The sequence below is a fragment of the Dysidea avara genome, chromosome 3, assembly GCF_963678975.1.
Source record: "Dysidea avara chromosome 3, odDysAvar1.4, whole genome shotgun sequence".
Lineage (NCBI taxonomy): Eukaryota > Metazoa > Porifera > Demospongiae > Dictyoceratida > Dysideidae > Dysidea > Dysidea avara.
In genome coordinates, this window is record NC_089274.1 from 30,801,132 (window position 1) to 30,819,342 (window position 18,211).

An 18,211-nucleotide genomic window follows, 5' to 3' on the forward strand; every position below is an offset into this window, starting at 1 on the left:
TTTTTACTCTCTGGACGTTTTGGTAGCACCTTTTTGTTTAATTACCTTTTATTAACAGTTTCAGGACCATTTGGTAACACCTTTTTGTTCAATTACCTGTTATTAATATTTTCAGGACTTTTTGGTAGCACCTTTTTGTTTAATTACCTTTTATTAACAGTTTCAGGACCTTTTGGTAGCACCTTTTTGTTTAATTACCTGTTATTAACAGTTTCAGGACTTTTTGGTAGCACCTTTTGTTTAATTATTATTATTTTTTACACTCTGGACTTTCTGGTAGCACCTTTTTGTTTAATTGCCTTTTATTAACAGTTTCAGGACCTTTTGGTAGCACCTTTTTGTTTAATTACCTTTTATTAACAGTTTCAGGACCTTTTGGTAGCACCTTTTGTTTAATTACCTTTTATTAACAGTTTCAGCACTTTTTGATAGCACCTTTTGATTTATTATATTTTACACACTGGACTTTTTGATAGCACCTTTTTGTTTAATTACCTTATATTAACAGTTTCAGGACTTTTTGGTAGCATCTTTTTGTTTAATTACCTTTTATTAACAGTTTCAGGACCATTTGGTAGCACCTGCTTTCTTAGTTATTATTTCTTTACAGAAATTGTAGATAAGAATGTGGTATATAGCTATAATGAAAGAATCATACAGCAAGCTAGTGTTCTACTGTTCCATGGCACCATTGCTCATTTCAAATACACTACTTTAGTCCTTCGTGACTATCCTTGAATTGTTAATAGTCCATACAATTAATTAATTTAATTTGTTCAGCATCTAGAAGTGTTTGCAATAAATTGTCTTCGCATAGAGTAGTACCATGCAGAGTATACAGTAATAGCACAAGCATCAGCCTGTAATAAGTACACTCACTCCACAAAGGTATATATATTAATAACTATTCTTAACTTGTTGATACTTCACACTAATAATTATTATTGTTTAGCATTAAACAAAAATCATTTATTTATCCCTTTAGTACAATGCAAATTTAATGTCTGAGTCTTTAATATAACACACATGTACAGAGCACGTGGGATAGAAATATACTAATTGGTGTGCATTACAATTGTGGTCCTAATTGTTCAATGGTTACTGCATTGGGCTGCTCACCCGGAGGTCCATGGTACAGATCCAGTGTGGGGAACATTTTTTAACTTCAATTTTATGTATTTAAATAGCACTTAAAATACCTCTCCATCAGTGCCTAGCTGATGGACCAGAGTGGTTGAAGGAGACCGCTTGGGAAACCCTGCGGGTGGTGCTGGAATCAGGGGTTCGATCCCCGGACTAGGAGCAGCCAGTTTCCTCCCTTATCCTAACAGCTTTCTTCTGGTAGGTTAGCTAGGCCAAGTCACTAGCAAAGCCGATGACCAAGTCCGCGTGTGGGCCATGTGGTGCTCCACTGGCTGTTCCCTGTATCTATGACCAAGTCCGTGTGTAGTTGGGGGGCAATCAGGATTGGGCCAACTTCCCAATGTGAAATGGCACCCACTAGTGACATTTTATTTATTTTTACATTTTCTGGACTTTTTGGTAGCACCTTTTTGTTTAATTACCTTTTATTAACAGTTTCAGGACCTTTTGGTAGCACCTTTTTGTTTAATTGCCTGTTATTAACAGTTTCAGGACTTTTTGGTAGCACCTTTTTGTTTAATTACCTTTTATTAACAGTTTCAGCACTTTTTGATAGCAACTTTTGATTAATTATTTTTTAAGCACTTTTTTGTTTTAATACCTTATATTAACAGTTTCAGGACTTTTTGGTAGCACCTTTAGTTTAATTACCTTTTATTAACAGTTTCAGGACTTTTTGGTTGCACCTTTTGTTTAATTACCTTTTATTAACAGTTTCAGGACTTTTTGGTTGCACCTTTTTGTTTAATTGCCTTTTATTAACAGTTTCAGGACTTTTTGGTAGCACCTTTTTGTTTAATTACCTTTTATTAACAGTTTCAGGACTTTTTGGTAGCACCTTTTGTTTAATTATTATTATTTTTTACTCTCTGGACGTTTTGGTAGCACCTTTTTGTTTAATTACCTTTTATTAACAGTTTCAGGACCATTTGGTAACACCTTTTTGCTCAATTACCTGTTATTAATATTTTCAGGACTTTTTGGTAGCACCTTTTTGTTTAATTACCTTTTATTAACAGTTTCAGGACCTTTTGGTAGTACCTTTTTGTTTAATTACCTGTTATTAACAGTTTCAGGACTTTTTGGTAGCACCTTTTGTTTAATTACCTTTTATTAACAGTTTCAGGACCTTTTGGTAGCACCTTTTTGTTTAATTACCTGTTATTAACAGTTTCAGGAGTTTTTGGTAGCACCTTTTGTTTAATTATTATTATTTTTTACTCTCTTTACTTTTTGGTAGCACCTTTTTGTTTAATTACCTTTTATTAACAGTTTCAGGACCATTTGGTAGCACCTTTTTGTTCAATTACCTTTTGTTAACAGTTTCAGGACCTTTTGGTAGCACCTTTTTGTTTTATTACCTTATATTAACAGTTTCAGGACTTTTTGGTAGCACCTTTTGTTTAATTACCTTTTATTAACAGTTTCAGGACCTTTTGGTAGCACCTTTTTGTTTAATTACCTTTTATTAACAGTTTCAGGACCTTTTGGTAGCACCTTTTGTTTAATTACCTTTTATTAACAGTTTCAGGACCTTTTGGTAGCACCTTTTTGTTTAATTACCTTTTATTAACAGTTTCAGGACCTTTTGGTATCACATTTTTGTTTAATTACCTGTTATTAACAGTTTCAGGACAATTTGGTAGCACCTTTTTGTTTAATTACCTTTTATTAACAGTTTCAGGACCATTTGTTTGCACCTATTTGTTCAATTACTTGTTATTAATAGTTTCAGGACTTTTTGGTAGCACCTTTTTGTTTAATTACTTTTATTAACAGTTTCAGGACCTTTTGGTAGCACCTTTTTGTTTAATTACCTTTTATTAACAGTTTCAGGACCATTTGGTTGCACCTGTTTGTTCAATTACTTGTTATTAATAGTTTCAGGACTTTTTGGTAGCACCTTTTTGTTTAATTACCTTTTATTAACAGTTTCAGGACCTTTTGGTAGCACCTTTTTGTTTAATTACATGTTATTAACAGTTTCAGGACTTTTTGGTAGCACCTTTTGTTTAATTACCTTTTATTAACAGTTTCAGCACTTTTTGATAGCACCTTTTGATTTATTATTTTTTACACACTGGACTTTTTGATAGCACCTTTTTGTTTAATTACCTTATATTAACAGTTTCAGGACTTTTTGGTAGCATCTTTTTGTTTAATTACCTTTTATTAACAGTTTCAGGACCATTTGGTAGCACCTGCTTTCTTAGTTATTATTTCTTTACAGAAATTGTAGATAAGAATGTGGTATATAGCTATAATGAAAGAATCATACAGCAAGCTAGTGTTCTACTGTTCCATGGCACCATTGCTCATTTCCAATACACTACTTTAGTCCTTCGTGACTATCCTTGAATTGTTAATAGTCCATACAATTAGTTATAATTTGTTCAGCATCTAGAAGTGTTTGCAATAAATTGTCTTCGCATAGAGTAGTACCATGCAGAGTATACAGTAATAGCACAAGCATCAGCCTGTGATAAGTACACTCACTCCACAAAGGTATATATATTAATAACTGTTCTTAACTTGTTGATACTTCACACTAATAATTATTATTGTTTAGCATTAAACAAAAATCATTTATTTATCCCTTTAGTACAATGCAAATTTAATGTCTGAGTCTTTAATATAACACACATGTACAGAGCACGTGGGATAGAAATATACTAATTGGTGTGCATTACAATTGTGGTCCTAATTGTTCAATGGTTACTGCATTGGGCTGCTCACCCGGAGGTCCATGGTACAGATCCAGTGTGGTGAACATTTAAAAAAATTTTTTTTTTAACTTCAATTTTATGTATTTTGTATTTAAATAGCACTTAAAATACTACTCCATCAGTGCCTAGTTGATGGACCAGAGTGGTTGAAGGAGACCGCTTGGGAAACCCTGCGGGTGGTGCTGGCATCAGGGGTTCGATCCCCGGACTAGGAGCAGCCAGTTTCCTCCCTTATCCTAACAGCTTTCTTCTGGTAGGTTAGCTAGGCCAAGTCACTAGCAAAGCCGATGACCAAGTCCGCGTGTGGGCCATGTGGTGCCCCACTGGCTGTTCCCTGCATCTATGACCAAGTCCGTGTGTAGTTGGGGGGCAATCAGGATTGGGCCAACTTCCCAATGTGAAATGGCACCCACTAGTGACATTTTATTTTTTTTTTACATTTTCTGGACTTTTTGGTAGCACCTTTTTGTTTAATTACCTTTTATTAACAGTTTCAGGACCTTTTGGTAGCACCTTTTTGTTTAATTACCTGTTATTAACAGTTTCAGGACTTTTTGGTAGCACCTTTTGTATTATTATTATTTTTTACTCTCTGGACTTTTTGGTAGCACCTTTTTGTTTAATTACCTTTTATTAACAGTTTCAGGACCATTTGGTAGCGCTAACCTTTTTGTTCAATTACCTGTTATTAATATTTTCAGGACTTTTTGCTAGCACCTTTTTGTTTAATTACCTTTTATTAACAGTTTCAGGACCTTTTGGTAGCACCTTTTTGTTTAATTACCTGTTATTAACAGTTTCAGGAGTTTTTGGTAGCACCTTTTGTTTAATTATTATTATTTTTTACTCTCTGGACTTTTTGGTAGCACCTTTTTGTTTAATTACCTTTTACTAACAGTTTCAGGACCATTTGGTAGCACCTTTTTGTTCAATTACCTTTTGTTAACAGTTTCAGGACCTTTTGGTAGCACCTTTTTGTTTTATTACCTTATATTAACAGTTTCAGGACTTTTTGGTAGCACCTTTTGTTTAATTACCTTTTATTAACAGTTTCAGGACCTTTTGGTAGCACCTTTTTGTTTAATTACCTTTTATTAACAGTTTCAGGACCTTTTGGTAGCACCTTTTTGTTTAATTACCTGTTATTAACAGTTTCAGGACCTTTTGGTAGCACCTTTTTGTTTAATTACCTTTTATTAACAGTTTCAGGACCATTTGGTTGCACCTGTTTGTTCAATTACTTGTTATTAATAGTTTCAGGACTTTTTGGTAGCACCTTTTTGTTTAATTACTTTTATTAACAGTTTCAGGACCTTTTGGTAGCACCTTTTTGTTTAATTACCTGTTATTAACAGTTTCAGGACTTTTTGGTAGCACCTTTTGTTTAATTACCTTTTATTAACAGTTTCAGGACTTTTTGGTTGCACCTTTTGTTTAATTACCTTTTATTAACAGTTTCAGGACTTTTTGGTTGCACCTTTTTGTTTAATTGCCTTTTATTAACAGTTTCAGGACCTTTTGGTAGCACCCTTTTGATTAATTACCTGTTATTAATAATTTCAGGACTTTTTGGTAGCACCTTATTGTTTAATTACCTTTTATTAACAGTTTCAGGACTTTTTGGTAGCACCTTTTGTTTAATTATTATTTTTTACTCTCTGGACGTTTTGGTAGCACCTTTTTGTTTAATTACCTTTCATTAACAGTTTCAGGACCATTTGGTAGCGCTAACCTTTTTGTTCAATTACCTGTTATTAATATTTTCAGGACTTTTTGGTAGCACCTTTTTGTTTAATTGCCTTTTATTAACAGTTTCAGGACCTTTTGGTAGCACCTTTTTGTTTAATTACCTTTTATTAACAGTTTCAGGACCATTTGGTTGCACCTGTTTGTTCAATTACTTGTTATTAATAGTTTCAGGACTTTTTGGTAGCACCTTTTTGTTTAATTACTTTTATTAAAAGTTTCAGGACCTTTTTTTAGCACCTTTTTGTTTAATTACCTGTTATTAACAGTTTCAGGACTTTTTGGTAGCACCTTTTTGTTTAATTACCTTTAATTAACAGTTTCAGGACCATTTGGTTGCACCTGTTTGTTCAATTACTTGTTATTAATAGTTTCAGGACTTTTTGGTAGCACCTTTTTGTTTAATTACTTTTATTAACAGTTTCAGGACCTTTTGGTAGCACCTTTTTGTTTAATTACTTTTATTAACAGTTTCAGGACTTTTTGGTAGCACCTTTTTGTTTAATTACCTTTTATTAACAGTTTCAGGACTTTTTGGTAGCACCTTTTTGTTTAATTACCTTTTATTAAAAGTTTCAGGACTTTTTGGTAGCACCTTTTGTTTAATTATTATTATTCTTTACTCTCTGGACGTTTTGGTAGCACCTTTTTGTTTAATTACCTTTTATTAACAGTTTCAGGACCATTTGGTAGCACCTTTTTGTTCAATTACCTTTTGTTAACAGTTTCAGGACCTTTTGGTAGCACCTTTTTGTTTTATTACCTTATATTAACAGTTTCAGGACTTTTTGGTAGCACCTTTTGTTTAATTACCTTTGATTAACAGTTTCAGGACATTTTGGTTGCACCTTTTGTTTAATTGCCTTTTATTAACAGTTTCAGGACCTTTTGGTAGCACCCTTTTGATTAATTACCTGTTATTAATAATTTCAGGACTTTTTGGTAGCACCTTTTTGTTTAATTACATTTTATTAACAGTTTCAGGACTTTTTGGTAGCACCTTTTGTTTAATTATTATTTTTTACTCTCTGGACGTTTTGGTAGCACCTTTTGTTTCATTACCTTTCATTAACAGTTTCAGGACCATTTGGTAGCGCTAACCTTTTTGTTCAATTACCTGTTATTAATATTTTCAGGACTTTTTGGTAGCACCTTTTTGTTTAATTGCCTTTTATTAACAGTTTCAGGACCTTTTGGTAGCACCTGTTTGTTCAATTACTTGTTATTAATAGTTTCAGGACTTTTTGGTAGCACCTTTTTGTTTAATTACCTGTTATTAACAGTATCAGGACTTTTTGGTAGCACCTTTTGTTTAATTACCTTTTATTAACAGTTTCAGGACTTTTTGGTTGCACCTTTTGTTTAATTACCTTTTATTAACAGTTTCAGGACTTTTTGGTTGCACCTTTTGTTTAATTGCCTTTTATTAACAGTTTCAGGACCTTTTGTTAGCACCCTTTTGATTAATTACCTGTTATTAATAATTTCAGGACTTTTTGGTAGCACCTTTTTGTTTAATTACCTTTTATTAACAGTTTCAGGACTTTTTGGTAGCACCTTTTGTTTAATTATTATTATTTTTAACTCTCTGGACGTTTTGGTAGCACCTTTTTGTTTAATTACCTTTTCTTAACAGTTTCAGGACCATTTGGTAGCACCTTTTTGTTCAATTACCTGTTATTAATATTTTCAGGACTTTTTGGTAGCACCTTTTTGTTTAATTACCTTTTATTAACAGTTTCAGGACCTTTTGGTAGCACCTTTTTGTTTAATTACCTGTTATTAACAGTTTCAGGACTTTTTGGTAGCACCTTTTGTTTAATTACCTTTTATTAACAGTTTCAGCACTTTTTGATAGCACCGTTTTGTTTAATTACCTTATATTAACAGTTTCAGGACTTTTTGGTAGCATCTTTTTGTTTAATTACCTTTTATTAACAGTTTCAGGACCATTTTTTAGCACCTGCTTTCTTAGTTATTATTTCTTTTAGATAAGAATGTGGTATATAGCTATAATGAAAGAATCATACAGCAAGCTAGTGTTCTACTGTTCCATGGCACCATTGCTCATTTCCAATACACTACTTTAGTCCTTCGTGACTATCCTTGAATTGTTAATAGTCCATACAATTAGTTATAATTTGTTCAGCATCTAGAAGTGTTTGCAATAAATTGTCTTCGCATAGAGTAGTACCATGCAGAGTATACAGTAATAGCACAAGCATCAGCCTGTGATAAGTACACTCACTCCACAAAGGTATATATATTAATAACTGTTCTTAACTTGTTGATACTTCACACTAATAATTATTATTGTTTAGCATTAAACAAAAATCATTTATTTATCCCTTTAGTACAATGCAAATTTAATGTCTGAGTCTTTAATATAACACACATGTACAGAGCACGTGGGATAGAAATATACTAATTGGTGTGCATTACAATTGTGGTCCTAATTGTTCAATGGTTACTGCATTGGGCTGCTCACCCGGTGGTCCATGGTACAGATCCAGTGTGGTGAACATTTAAAAATTTTTTTTTTAACTTCAATTTTATGTATTTAAATAGCACATAAAATACTACTCCATCAGTGCCTAGTTGATGGACCAGAGTGGTTGAAGGAGACCGCTTGGGAAACCCTGCGGGTGGTGCTGGCATCAGGGGTTCGATCCCCGGACTAGGAGCAGCCAGTTTCCTCCCTTATCCTAACAGCTTTCTTCTGGTAGGTTAGCTAGGCCAAGTCACTAGCAAAGCCGATGACCAAGTCCGCGTGTGGGCCATGTGGTGCTCCACTGGCTGTTCCCTGTATCTATGACCAAGTCCGTGTGTAGTTGGGGGGCAATCAGGATTGGGCCAACTTCCCAATGTGAAATGGCACCCACTAGTGACATTTATTTTTTTTTTACATTTTCTGGACTTTTTGGTAGCACCTTTTTGTTTAATTACCTTTTATTAACAGTTTCAGGACCTTTTGGTAGCACCTTTTTGTTTAATTACCTGTTATTAACAGTTTCAGGACTTTTTGGTAGCACCTTTTGTATTATTATTATTTTTTACTCTCTGGACTTTTTGGTAGCACCTTTTTGTTTAATTACCTTTTATTAACAGTTTCAGGACCATTTGGTAGCGCTAACCTTTTTGTTGAATTACCTGTTATTAATATTTTCAGGACTTTTTGGTAGCACCTTTTTGTTTAATTACCTTTTATTAACAGTTTCAGGACCTTTTGGTAGCACCTTTTTGTTTAATTACCTGTTATTAACAGTTTCAGGAGTTTTTGGTAGCACCTTTTGTTTAATTATTATTATTTTTTACTCTCTGTACTTTTTGGTAGCACCTTTTTGTTTAATTACCTTTTATTAACAGTTTCAGGACCATTTGGTAGCACCTTTTTGTTCAATTACCTTTTGTTAACAGTTTCAGGACCTTTTGGTAGCACCTTTTTGTTTTATTACCTTATATTAACAGTTTCAGGACTTTTTGGTAGCACCTTTTGTTTAATTACCTTTTATTAACAGTTTCAGGACCTTTTGGTAGCACCTTTTTGTTTAATTACCTTTTATTAACAGTTTCAGGACCTTTTGGTAGCACCTTTTTGTTTAATTACCTGTTATTAACAGTTTCAGGACCTTTTGGTAGCACCTCAGGGGCTGATCCAGGGGGGGTGGATGGGGTGGCTAGCCACCCACCCTGGATTAAACTATATATCACGGCATGCAAATTAAGCATTAACAGCTCATACTAATCATATAAAACACTACTTGTACACATTTTTCTGCTATGTTTAGTTGCAAACTCTTTACATATTTGTTCAACATTCAGTTGAAAGCTAAATCCTTGCATTGCTAACACCCCAAGGTTGCCCAGTCTTTCATCCGTCATAGTGGTGCGCAACCACAAATGAATTTGCCTGAGACAAGAAAAGGTCCTTTCTGCTTCAGTGCTTCCAATCGGAAGTATTACCAATATGCACAGGAGTTCTCTTATATTGGGGAAGAATATTGGATCTGCATCTTCACTCAGCAAGTGAGTTATAGACTTCTCCTTTAAAGTGGCATGGAATTTATTGCAGTGAGCTTTCCATCTAGCAAGTTCACTGTCAAGGTCATCTTCTGCTGGTAGCAAATGACTCCATTTAGATTTTAAGATGGTACACAGTTGATGTTCGTCTTTTGTGGTAATTACAGTGGGCACCAATGCACACAGTTCATAATGTGCTCGTGTATCTACAGAAAATCTGGCTTCCAATTCACTTATAATTGAGTCTAACAAAGGAATGGTAATTGTCACTCTCCAGTAATCAGTTGGTGAGCTTACTGTAGGGTTTGGTCTAGTTTGACGGCCTCTTATAACACGGGGCATACTTTCGCTGCTGCTAATATCCCTGCATAGATTTAGAGCTTTATGATAAATTCTATTATGTTCAGCATTTACATTTTCACGAAGTTGCTTGTAATGCTCCTTGACTTCATCAACTTTTTTAAAACCAAAGTATACCTCTTGTAGTCTACCTTGTAAACATTCTGCAATTGGTTTAATCGGCTCCAATAATTCTTTTGATAGCAAAAATGCAACCACGTGCTCAAAGCTAGTAAAAATGTGCTTCAAACCATTAGCAGTGCTACGAGATTCAGAATCCCAGTTCCAAGTATTTCCATCAGGATAAATTTCATTGTCATCATCAGCAGGTGAACAAATATGTTCCCAAGTCTTAATAAGGTAAGGATACAATTCTAAAATTGTGGTGAAAGTATTATGCCGTTCAACCCATCTTGTTTTACACAGCCCATTTATCTTAGATTTCCTGGCAGATGGACACAAGCGCTGAATTATGTGTTCAAGAAACCGTTGTCTCTTTGGAGAGTTGTGGAAGTATAAGAACGCCTGATGACAGTTATCAATCATATTTTTTACAGCTTGAACCTTTGAAGAATGGCATATTACTAGATTCAAACTATGCAGGCAGCAACCTTGAAATTCTGCATCTGGTGCATTATTCTTTATATGTGCTTGTACACCAGAATTTGAAGAGCTCATGGAAGCTGTTGTATCGTATGCCTGCCCTCGGCAATTTTTAACATCAATTTCATGTTTTTGTAAAACTTGCAAGATGCCATCTGCAATGCTTTTCCCAGTTATCCTCTGAAGAAAATGGAAGTCAAGTAACACTTCGTGCTTTATTGGCTTCACACGAAAATTTTCATTATCAATTTCCAAGAACCTTAAGCAAACCGACAAAATCTCCTTACCATGAGATGTAGCTTCATCAGCAATTAATGAAAAATGTGGACACTTCTGTATGCAGGTTCGATAAAATGCACGAATTTGGTCAGCAGCTATTTCCAGTATCTCGTTTTGAACGGTCTTACTGGTATATTTTGCATTCTTTGGACCAAGTATTAAGTGTTCGCTCAGTGCTTTATTGTTCTTTGCCAGCAATCTAAGTATGGCAATGAAATTTCCTTCATTTCTTAATGGCTCCTGTGTAAAGTTCACCTTATCCTGATTGTGACCTTGGAGAGAAATTCGTTGCTTTGCACACAATAATACTGTCTCAGCAATTGTTGGCAATACTTCAGTATTAAATTTAAAATTCTTAGAGCTTTTATCAATTAACTGACTATCGATTCTTGATTCAGGATTAGCCCACCTTCTTGTAAATTCAAAGGCATGATCTACTGCTCTCAAATGATATGCATGTTTGGCATGCCTCTCCATCAACTCCTTGGATTTGTTGTAATTCTTGAAGGGCGTACACACAAATGCACCGAGATGTGTCTTTTCACTGTCAGTTAAAAACAAAATGCAGGGCAAACACCATCCTCCTTGACTATTCTCCAAACCATAACGTAACCATTTGTAATCTTGAAGCCATCGAGATTGAAAAGTTATCTGTTTTCTTTTCCTTCCTCCAGAAACAGTGAAGTAGACTGTGTCAAAATCAGTGCTCCTTAGATTGCTTTGTGATGAAGTAATCAATTCATATTTTTCATGATCTTTTATTATTCTTGATCTACTAATGGCCACTTGCAGAATATCACTAGATTCTGAGTTAGATACAAAGTTCACGTTAGGATAAGATGGCTCACCATTGCTATTAAATTCAACAGGATCACTATCATGGAAAGTTTCTGGTGCAACCTCACGGCAAAGCTCACCAGTTGATTGTTGAAGGCTCACTGTCAAATTATCTGGCCAGTTAGCTGCTTCAATGAAATCCGCATTAACTCTAATACTTTCAGTAGTGGAAGGGGTAGCCTCTGTCTCTTCATTTATGCCCTGAGATTGACATTCATTCCCATCACTGTCATTGTTGATACCACTTTCATTAGTGATTGTGACTGGAGTTTCACTTCCAGACTCAGTCTCATTGTCAATCAAACCTTCTTCCCCAACTTCACTGTCACTGTTACTTCCATCAGTAGTAAGGGTTTCACTTAGAGGATTCTGTCCTTGTTGGGCTATAACTTTTGATCTAAAATAATCTAAAATAGACCTGGACATCTGTACAAACTAGCACATGGCATCTACACTAACAGTGCACTTTATTTGAAGCAAAACCTTCAGGTGGACATTTATTATTATGGTTTTGTTCATTTACAGCTGCAGTTGTTAAATGGACATAATAGCACAGCTGCCAACAAGTTTTTAAACTATATGCTGTAGCTAGCTTTACAGTGTTTCTTCTAAACAGCTAGTACACTGTCTGAAATTCTAGCTAGTAGCTACATACAATTGTTCTTTTCAGTCAAAATCACTTCCAGATTCAATCTAATTCTTTGGTGGATTCAGGGTGGAGGGAAGGGGGCTACGGTAAAACTTTTGTTCTTATACAGTAACTGTTAGCTGCTACTGCTTTTCTTAGCTGCTACTGCTCTAACTACACTACAGTGTACAGATACAATTTATCCTAAAGGGACCCTTTTAGGATATTGTATCTGTACACTATAGTGTAGTTAGGGCAGTAGCAGTAGCAGCCAACAGTTACTGTATAAGAACAAAAGTTTTGAAACTAAGTAAAATTTGATCTAAATAGCATGTTTTGAACACCTAATTTTAAAAATTTTCCTGGGGGGGCATGCCCCCAGACCCCCCTAGACAGCTCATGCTTCGCACTTCGCTAAGCGTGCTCCGCACGCTGTCTGCAGTCACCTCTCTCACCAGTGTATAGCTACACCCTTACTGCACATGTAAAGCTTGTGAACTAAGCCAGCCACCCCCTTTCATTTATTCCTGGATCAGCCCCTGCACCTTTTTGTTTAATTACCTTTTATTAACAGTTTCAGGACCTTTTGGTAGCACCTTTTTGTTTAATTACCTGTTATTAACAGTTTCAGGACTTTTTGGTAGCACCTTTTGTTTAATTACCTTTTATTAACAGTTTCAGGACTTTTTGGTTGCACCTTTTGTTTAATTACCTTTTATTAACAGTTTCAGGACTTTTTGGTTGCACCTTTTTGTTTAATTGCCTTTTATTAACAGTTTCAGGACCTTTTGGTAGCACCCTTTTGATTAATTACCTGTTATTAATAATTTCAGGACTTTTTGGTAGCACCTTTTTGTTTAATTACCTTTTATTAACAGTTTCAGGACTTTTTGGTAGCACCTTTTGTTTAATTATTATTTTTTACTCTCTGGACGTTTTGGTAGCACCTTTTTGTTTAATTACCTTTCATTAACAGTTTCAGGACCATTTGGTAGCGCTAACCTTTTTGTTCAATTACCTGTTATTAATATTTTCAGGACTTTTTGGTAGCACCTTTTTGTTTAATTGCCTTTTATTAACAGTTTCAGGACCTTTTGGTAGCACCTTTTTGTTTAATTACCTTTTATTAACAGTTTCAGGACCATTTGGTTGCACCTGTTTGTTCAATTACTTGTTATTAATAGTTTCAGGACTTTTTGGTAGCACCTTTTTGTTTAATTACTTTTATTAACAGTTTCAGGACCTTTTGGTAGCACCTTTTTGTTTAATTACCTTTTATTAACAGTTTCAGGACCTTTTGGTAGCACCTTTTGTTTAATTACCTGTTATTAACAGTTTCAGGACTTTTTGGTAGCACCTTTTGTATAATTACCTTTTATTAACAGTTTCAGCACTTTTTGATAGCACCTTTTGATTTATTATTTTTTACACACTGGACTTTTTGATAGCACCTTTTTGTTTAATTACCTTATATTAACAGTTTCAGGACTTTTTGGTAGCATCTTTTTGTTTAATTACCTTTTATTAACAGTTTCAGGACCATTTGGTAGCACCTTTTTGTTTAATTACCTTTTATTAACAGTTTCAGGACCATTTGGTAGCACCTTTTTGTTTAATTACCTGTTATTAACAGTTTCAGGACTTTTTGTTATCACCTTTTGTTTAATTATTATTATTTTTTACTCTCCGGACTTTTTGGTAGCACCTTTTTGTTTAATTACCTTTTATTAACAGTTTCAGGACCATTTGGTAGCGCTAACCTTTTTGTTCAATTACCTGTTATTAATATTTTCAGGACTTTTTGGTAGCACCTTTTTGTTTAATTGCCTTTTATTAACAGTTTCAGGACCTTTTGGTAGCACCTTTTTGTTTTATTACCTTTTATTAACAGTTTCAGGACGATTTGGTAGCACCTTTTTGTTCAATTACCTTTTGTTAACAGTTTCAGGACCTTTTGGTAGCACCTTTTTGTTTTATTACCTTATATTAACAGTTTCAGGACCTTTTGGTAGCACCTTTTTGTTTAATTACCTTTTATTAACAGTTTCAGGACCATTTGGTTGCACCTGTTTGTTCAATTACTTGTTATTAATAGTTTCAGGACTTTTTGGTAGCACCTTTTTGTTTAATTACCTTTTATTAACAGTTTCAGGACCTTTTGGTAGCACCTTTTTGTTTAATTACCTGTTATTAACAGTTTCAGGACTTTTTGGTAGCACCTTTTGTTTAATTACCTTTTATTAACAGTTTCAGCACTTTTTGATAGCACCTTTTGATTTATTATTTTTTACACACTGGACTTTTTGATAGCACCTTTTTGTTTAATTACTTTATATTAACAGTTTCAGGACTTTTTGGTAGCATCTTTTTGTTTAATTACCTTTTATTAACAGTTTCAGGACCATTTGGTAGCACCTGCTTTCTTAGTTATTATTTCTTTACAGAAATTGTAGATAAGAATGTGGTATATAGCTATAATGAAAGAATCATACAGCAAGCTAGTGTTCTACTGTTCCATGGCACCATTGCTCATTTCCAATACACTACTTTAGTCCTTCGTGACTATCCTTGAATTGTTAATAGTCCATACAATTAGTTATAATTTGTTCAGCATCTAGAAGTGTTTGCAATAAATTGTCTTCGCATAGAGTAGTACCATGCAGAGTATACAGTAATAGCACAAGCATCAGCCTGTGATAAGTACACTCACTCCACAAAGGTATATATATTAATAACTGTTCTTAACTTGTTGATACTTCACACTAATAATTATTATTGTTTAGCATTAAACAAAAATCATTTATTTATCCCTTTAGTACAATGCAAATTTAATGTCTGAGTCTTTAATATAACACACATGTACAGAGCACGTGGGATAGAAATATACTAATTGGTGTGCATTACAATTGTGGTCCTAATTGTTCAATGGTTACTGCATTGGGATGCTCACGCAGAGGTCCATGGTACAGATCCAGTGTGGGGAACATTTAAAAAAAATTTTTTTTTAACTTCAATTTTATGTATTTAAATAGCACATAAAATACTACTCCATCAGTGCCTAGTTGATGGACCAGAGTGGTTGAAGGAGACCGCTTGGGAAACCCTGCGGGTGGTGCTGGCATCAGGGGTTCGATCCCCGGACTAGGAGCAGCCAGTTTCCTCCCTTATCCTAACAGCTTTCTTCTGGTAGGTTAGCTAGGCCAAGTCACTAGCAAAGCCGATGACCAAGTCCGCGTGTGGGCCATGTGGTGCTCCACTGGCTGTTCCCTGTATCTATGACCAAGTCCGTGTGTAGTTGGGGGGCAATCAGGATTGGGCCAACTTCCCAATGTGAAATGGCACCCTCTAGTGACATTTTATTTTATTTTTACATTTTCTGGACTTTTTGGTAGCACCTTTTTGTTTAATTACCTTTTATTAACAGTTTCAGGACTTTTTGGTAGCACCTTTTGTATTATTATTATTTTTTACTCTCTGGACTTTTTGGTAGCACCTTTTTGTTTAATTACCTTTTATTAACAGTTTCAGGACCATTTGGTAGCGCTAACCTTTTTTTTCAATTACTGTTATTAATATTTTCAGGACTTTTTGGTAGCACCTTTTTGTTTAATTACCTTTTATTAACAGTTTCAGGACCTTTTGGTAGCACCTTTTTGTTTAATTACCTTTTATTAACAGTTTCAGGACCTTTTGGTAGCACCTTTTTGTTTAATTACCTGTTATTAACAGTTTCAGGAGTTTTTGGTAGCACCTTTTGTTTAATTATTATTATTTTTTACTCTCTGGATTTTTTGGTAGCACCTTTTTGTTTAATTACCTTTTATTAACAGTTTCAGGACCATTTGGTAGCACCTTTTTGTTCAATTACCTTTTGTTAACAGTTTCAGGACCTTTTGGTAGCACCTTTTTGTTTTATTACCATATATTAACAGTTTCAGGACTTTATGGTAGCACCTTTTGTTTAATTACCTTTGATTAACAGTTTCAGGACTTTTTGGTTGCACCTTTTTGTTTAATTGCCTTTTATTAACAGTTTCAGGACCTTTTGGTAGCACCCTTTTGTTTAATTACCTGTTATTAATAATTTCAGGACTTTTTGGTAGCACCTTTTTGTTTAATTAACTTTTATTAACAGTTTCAGGACTTTTTGGTAGCACCTGCTTTCTTAGTTATTATTTCTTTACAGAAATTGTAGATTAGAATGTGGTTTATAGCTATAATGAAAGAATCATACAGCAAGCTAGTGTTCTACTGTTCCATGGCACCATTGCTCATTTCCAATACACTACTTTAGTCCTTCGTGACTATCCTTGAATTGTTAATAGTCCATACAATTAGTTATAATTTGTTTAGCATCTAGAAGTGTTTGCAATAAATTGTCTTCGCATAGAGTAGTACCATGCAGAGTATACAGTAATAGCACAAGCATCAGCCTGTGATAAGTTCACTCACTCCGCAAAGGTATATATATTAATAACTGTTCTTAACTTGTTGATACTTCACACTAATAATTATTATTGTTTAGCATTAAACAAAAATCATTTATTTATCCCTTTAGTACAATGCAAAATTAATGTCTGAGTCTTTAATATAACACACATGTACAGAGCACGTGGGATAGAAATATACTAATTGGTGTGCATTACAATTGTGGTCCTAATTGTTCAATGGTTACTGCATTGGGCTGCTCACCCGGAGGTCCATGGTACAGATCCAGTGTGGGGAAAATTTAAAAAAAATTATTTTTTTAACTTCAATTTTATGTATTTAAATAGCACATAAAATACCACTCCATCAGTGCCTAGCTGATGGACCAGAGTGGTTGAAGGAGACCGCTTGGGAAACCCTGCGGGTGGTGCTGGCATCAGGGGTTCGATCCCCGAACTAGGAGCAGCCAGTTTCCTCCCCCATCCTAACAGCTTTCTTCTGGTAGGTTAGCTAGGCCAAGTCACTAGCAAAGCCGATGACCAAGTCCGCGTGTGGGCCATGTGGTGCTCCACTGGCTGTTCCCTGCATCTATGACCAAGCCCGTGTGTAGTTGGGGGGCAATCAGGATTGGGCCAACTTCCCAATGTGAAATGGCACCCACTAGTGACATTTTATTTTTTTTTACATTTTCTGGACTTTATGGTAGCACCTTTTTGTTTAATTACCTTTTATTAACAGTTTCAGGACCTTTTGGTAGCACCTTTTTGTTTAATTACCTGTTATTAACAGTTTCAGGACTTTTTGGTAGCACCTTTTGTTTAATTATTATTTTTTACACTCTGGACTTTTTGGTAGCACCTTTTTGCTTAATTACCTTTTATTAACAGTTTCAGGACCATTTGGTAGCGCTAACCTTTTTGTTCAATTACCTGTTATTAATATTTTCAGGACTTTTTGGTAGCACCTTTTGTTTAATTGCCTTTTATTAACAGTTTCAGGACCTTTTGGTAGCACCTTTTTGTTTAATTGCCTTTTATTAACAGTTTCAGGACCATTTGGTTGCACCTGTTTGTTCAATTACTTGTTATTAATAGTTTCAGGACTTTTTGGTAGCACCTTTTTGTTTAATTACTTTTATTAACAGTTTCAGGACCTTTTGGTAGCACCTTTTTGCTTAATTACCTGTTATTAACAGTTTCAGGACTTTTTGGTAGCACCTTTTTGTTTAATTACTTTTATTAACAGTTTCAGGACTTTTTGGTTGCACCTTTTGTTTAATTGCCTTTTATTAACAGTTTCAGGACCTTTTGGTAGCACCCTTTTGATTAATTACCTGTTATTAATAATTTCAGGACTTTTTGGTAGCACCTTTTTGTTTAATTACCTTTTATTAACAGTTTCAGAAATTTTTGGTAACACCTGCTTTCTTAGTTATTATTTCTTTACAGAAATTGTAGATAAG

The 18,211-nt window shown here is 34.5% G+C and overlaps 1 protein-coding gene across 1 annotated transcript; it reads right to left on the reverse strand.

Moving 5' to 3' along the window:
* Window positions 1-9,343: 9,343 nt before the first annotated feature.
* LOC136250686 (52 kDa repressor of the inhibitor of the protein kinase-like) lies at window positions 9,344-12,808 on the reverse strand. Its single transcript, XM_066042913.1, has one exon. The coding sequence runs from the start codon at window positions 12,117-12,119 to the stop codon at window positions 9,357-9,359; it is 2,763 nt and encodes a 920-aa protein (XP_065898985.1). The 5' UTR covers window positions 12,120-12,808; the 3' UTR covers window positions 9,344-9,356.
* Between the last annotated feature and the right edge of the window lie 5,403 nt (window positions 12,809-18,211).

What these genes read in the sequence shown, in the direction of transcription:
- LOC136250686 (XM_066042913.1), bottom strand. Translation starts at nt 12,119, where the DNA reads ATGTCCAGGTCTATTTTAGATTATTTTAGATCAAAAGTTATAGCCCAA.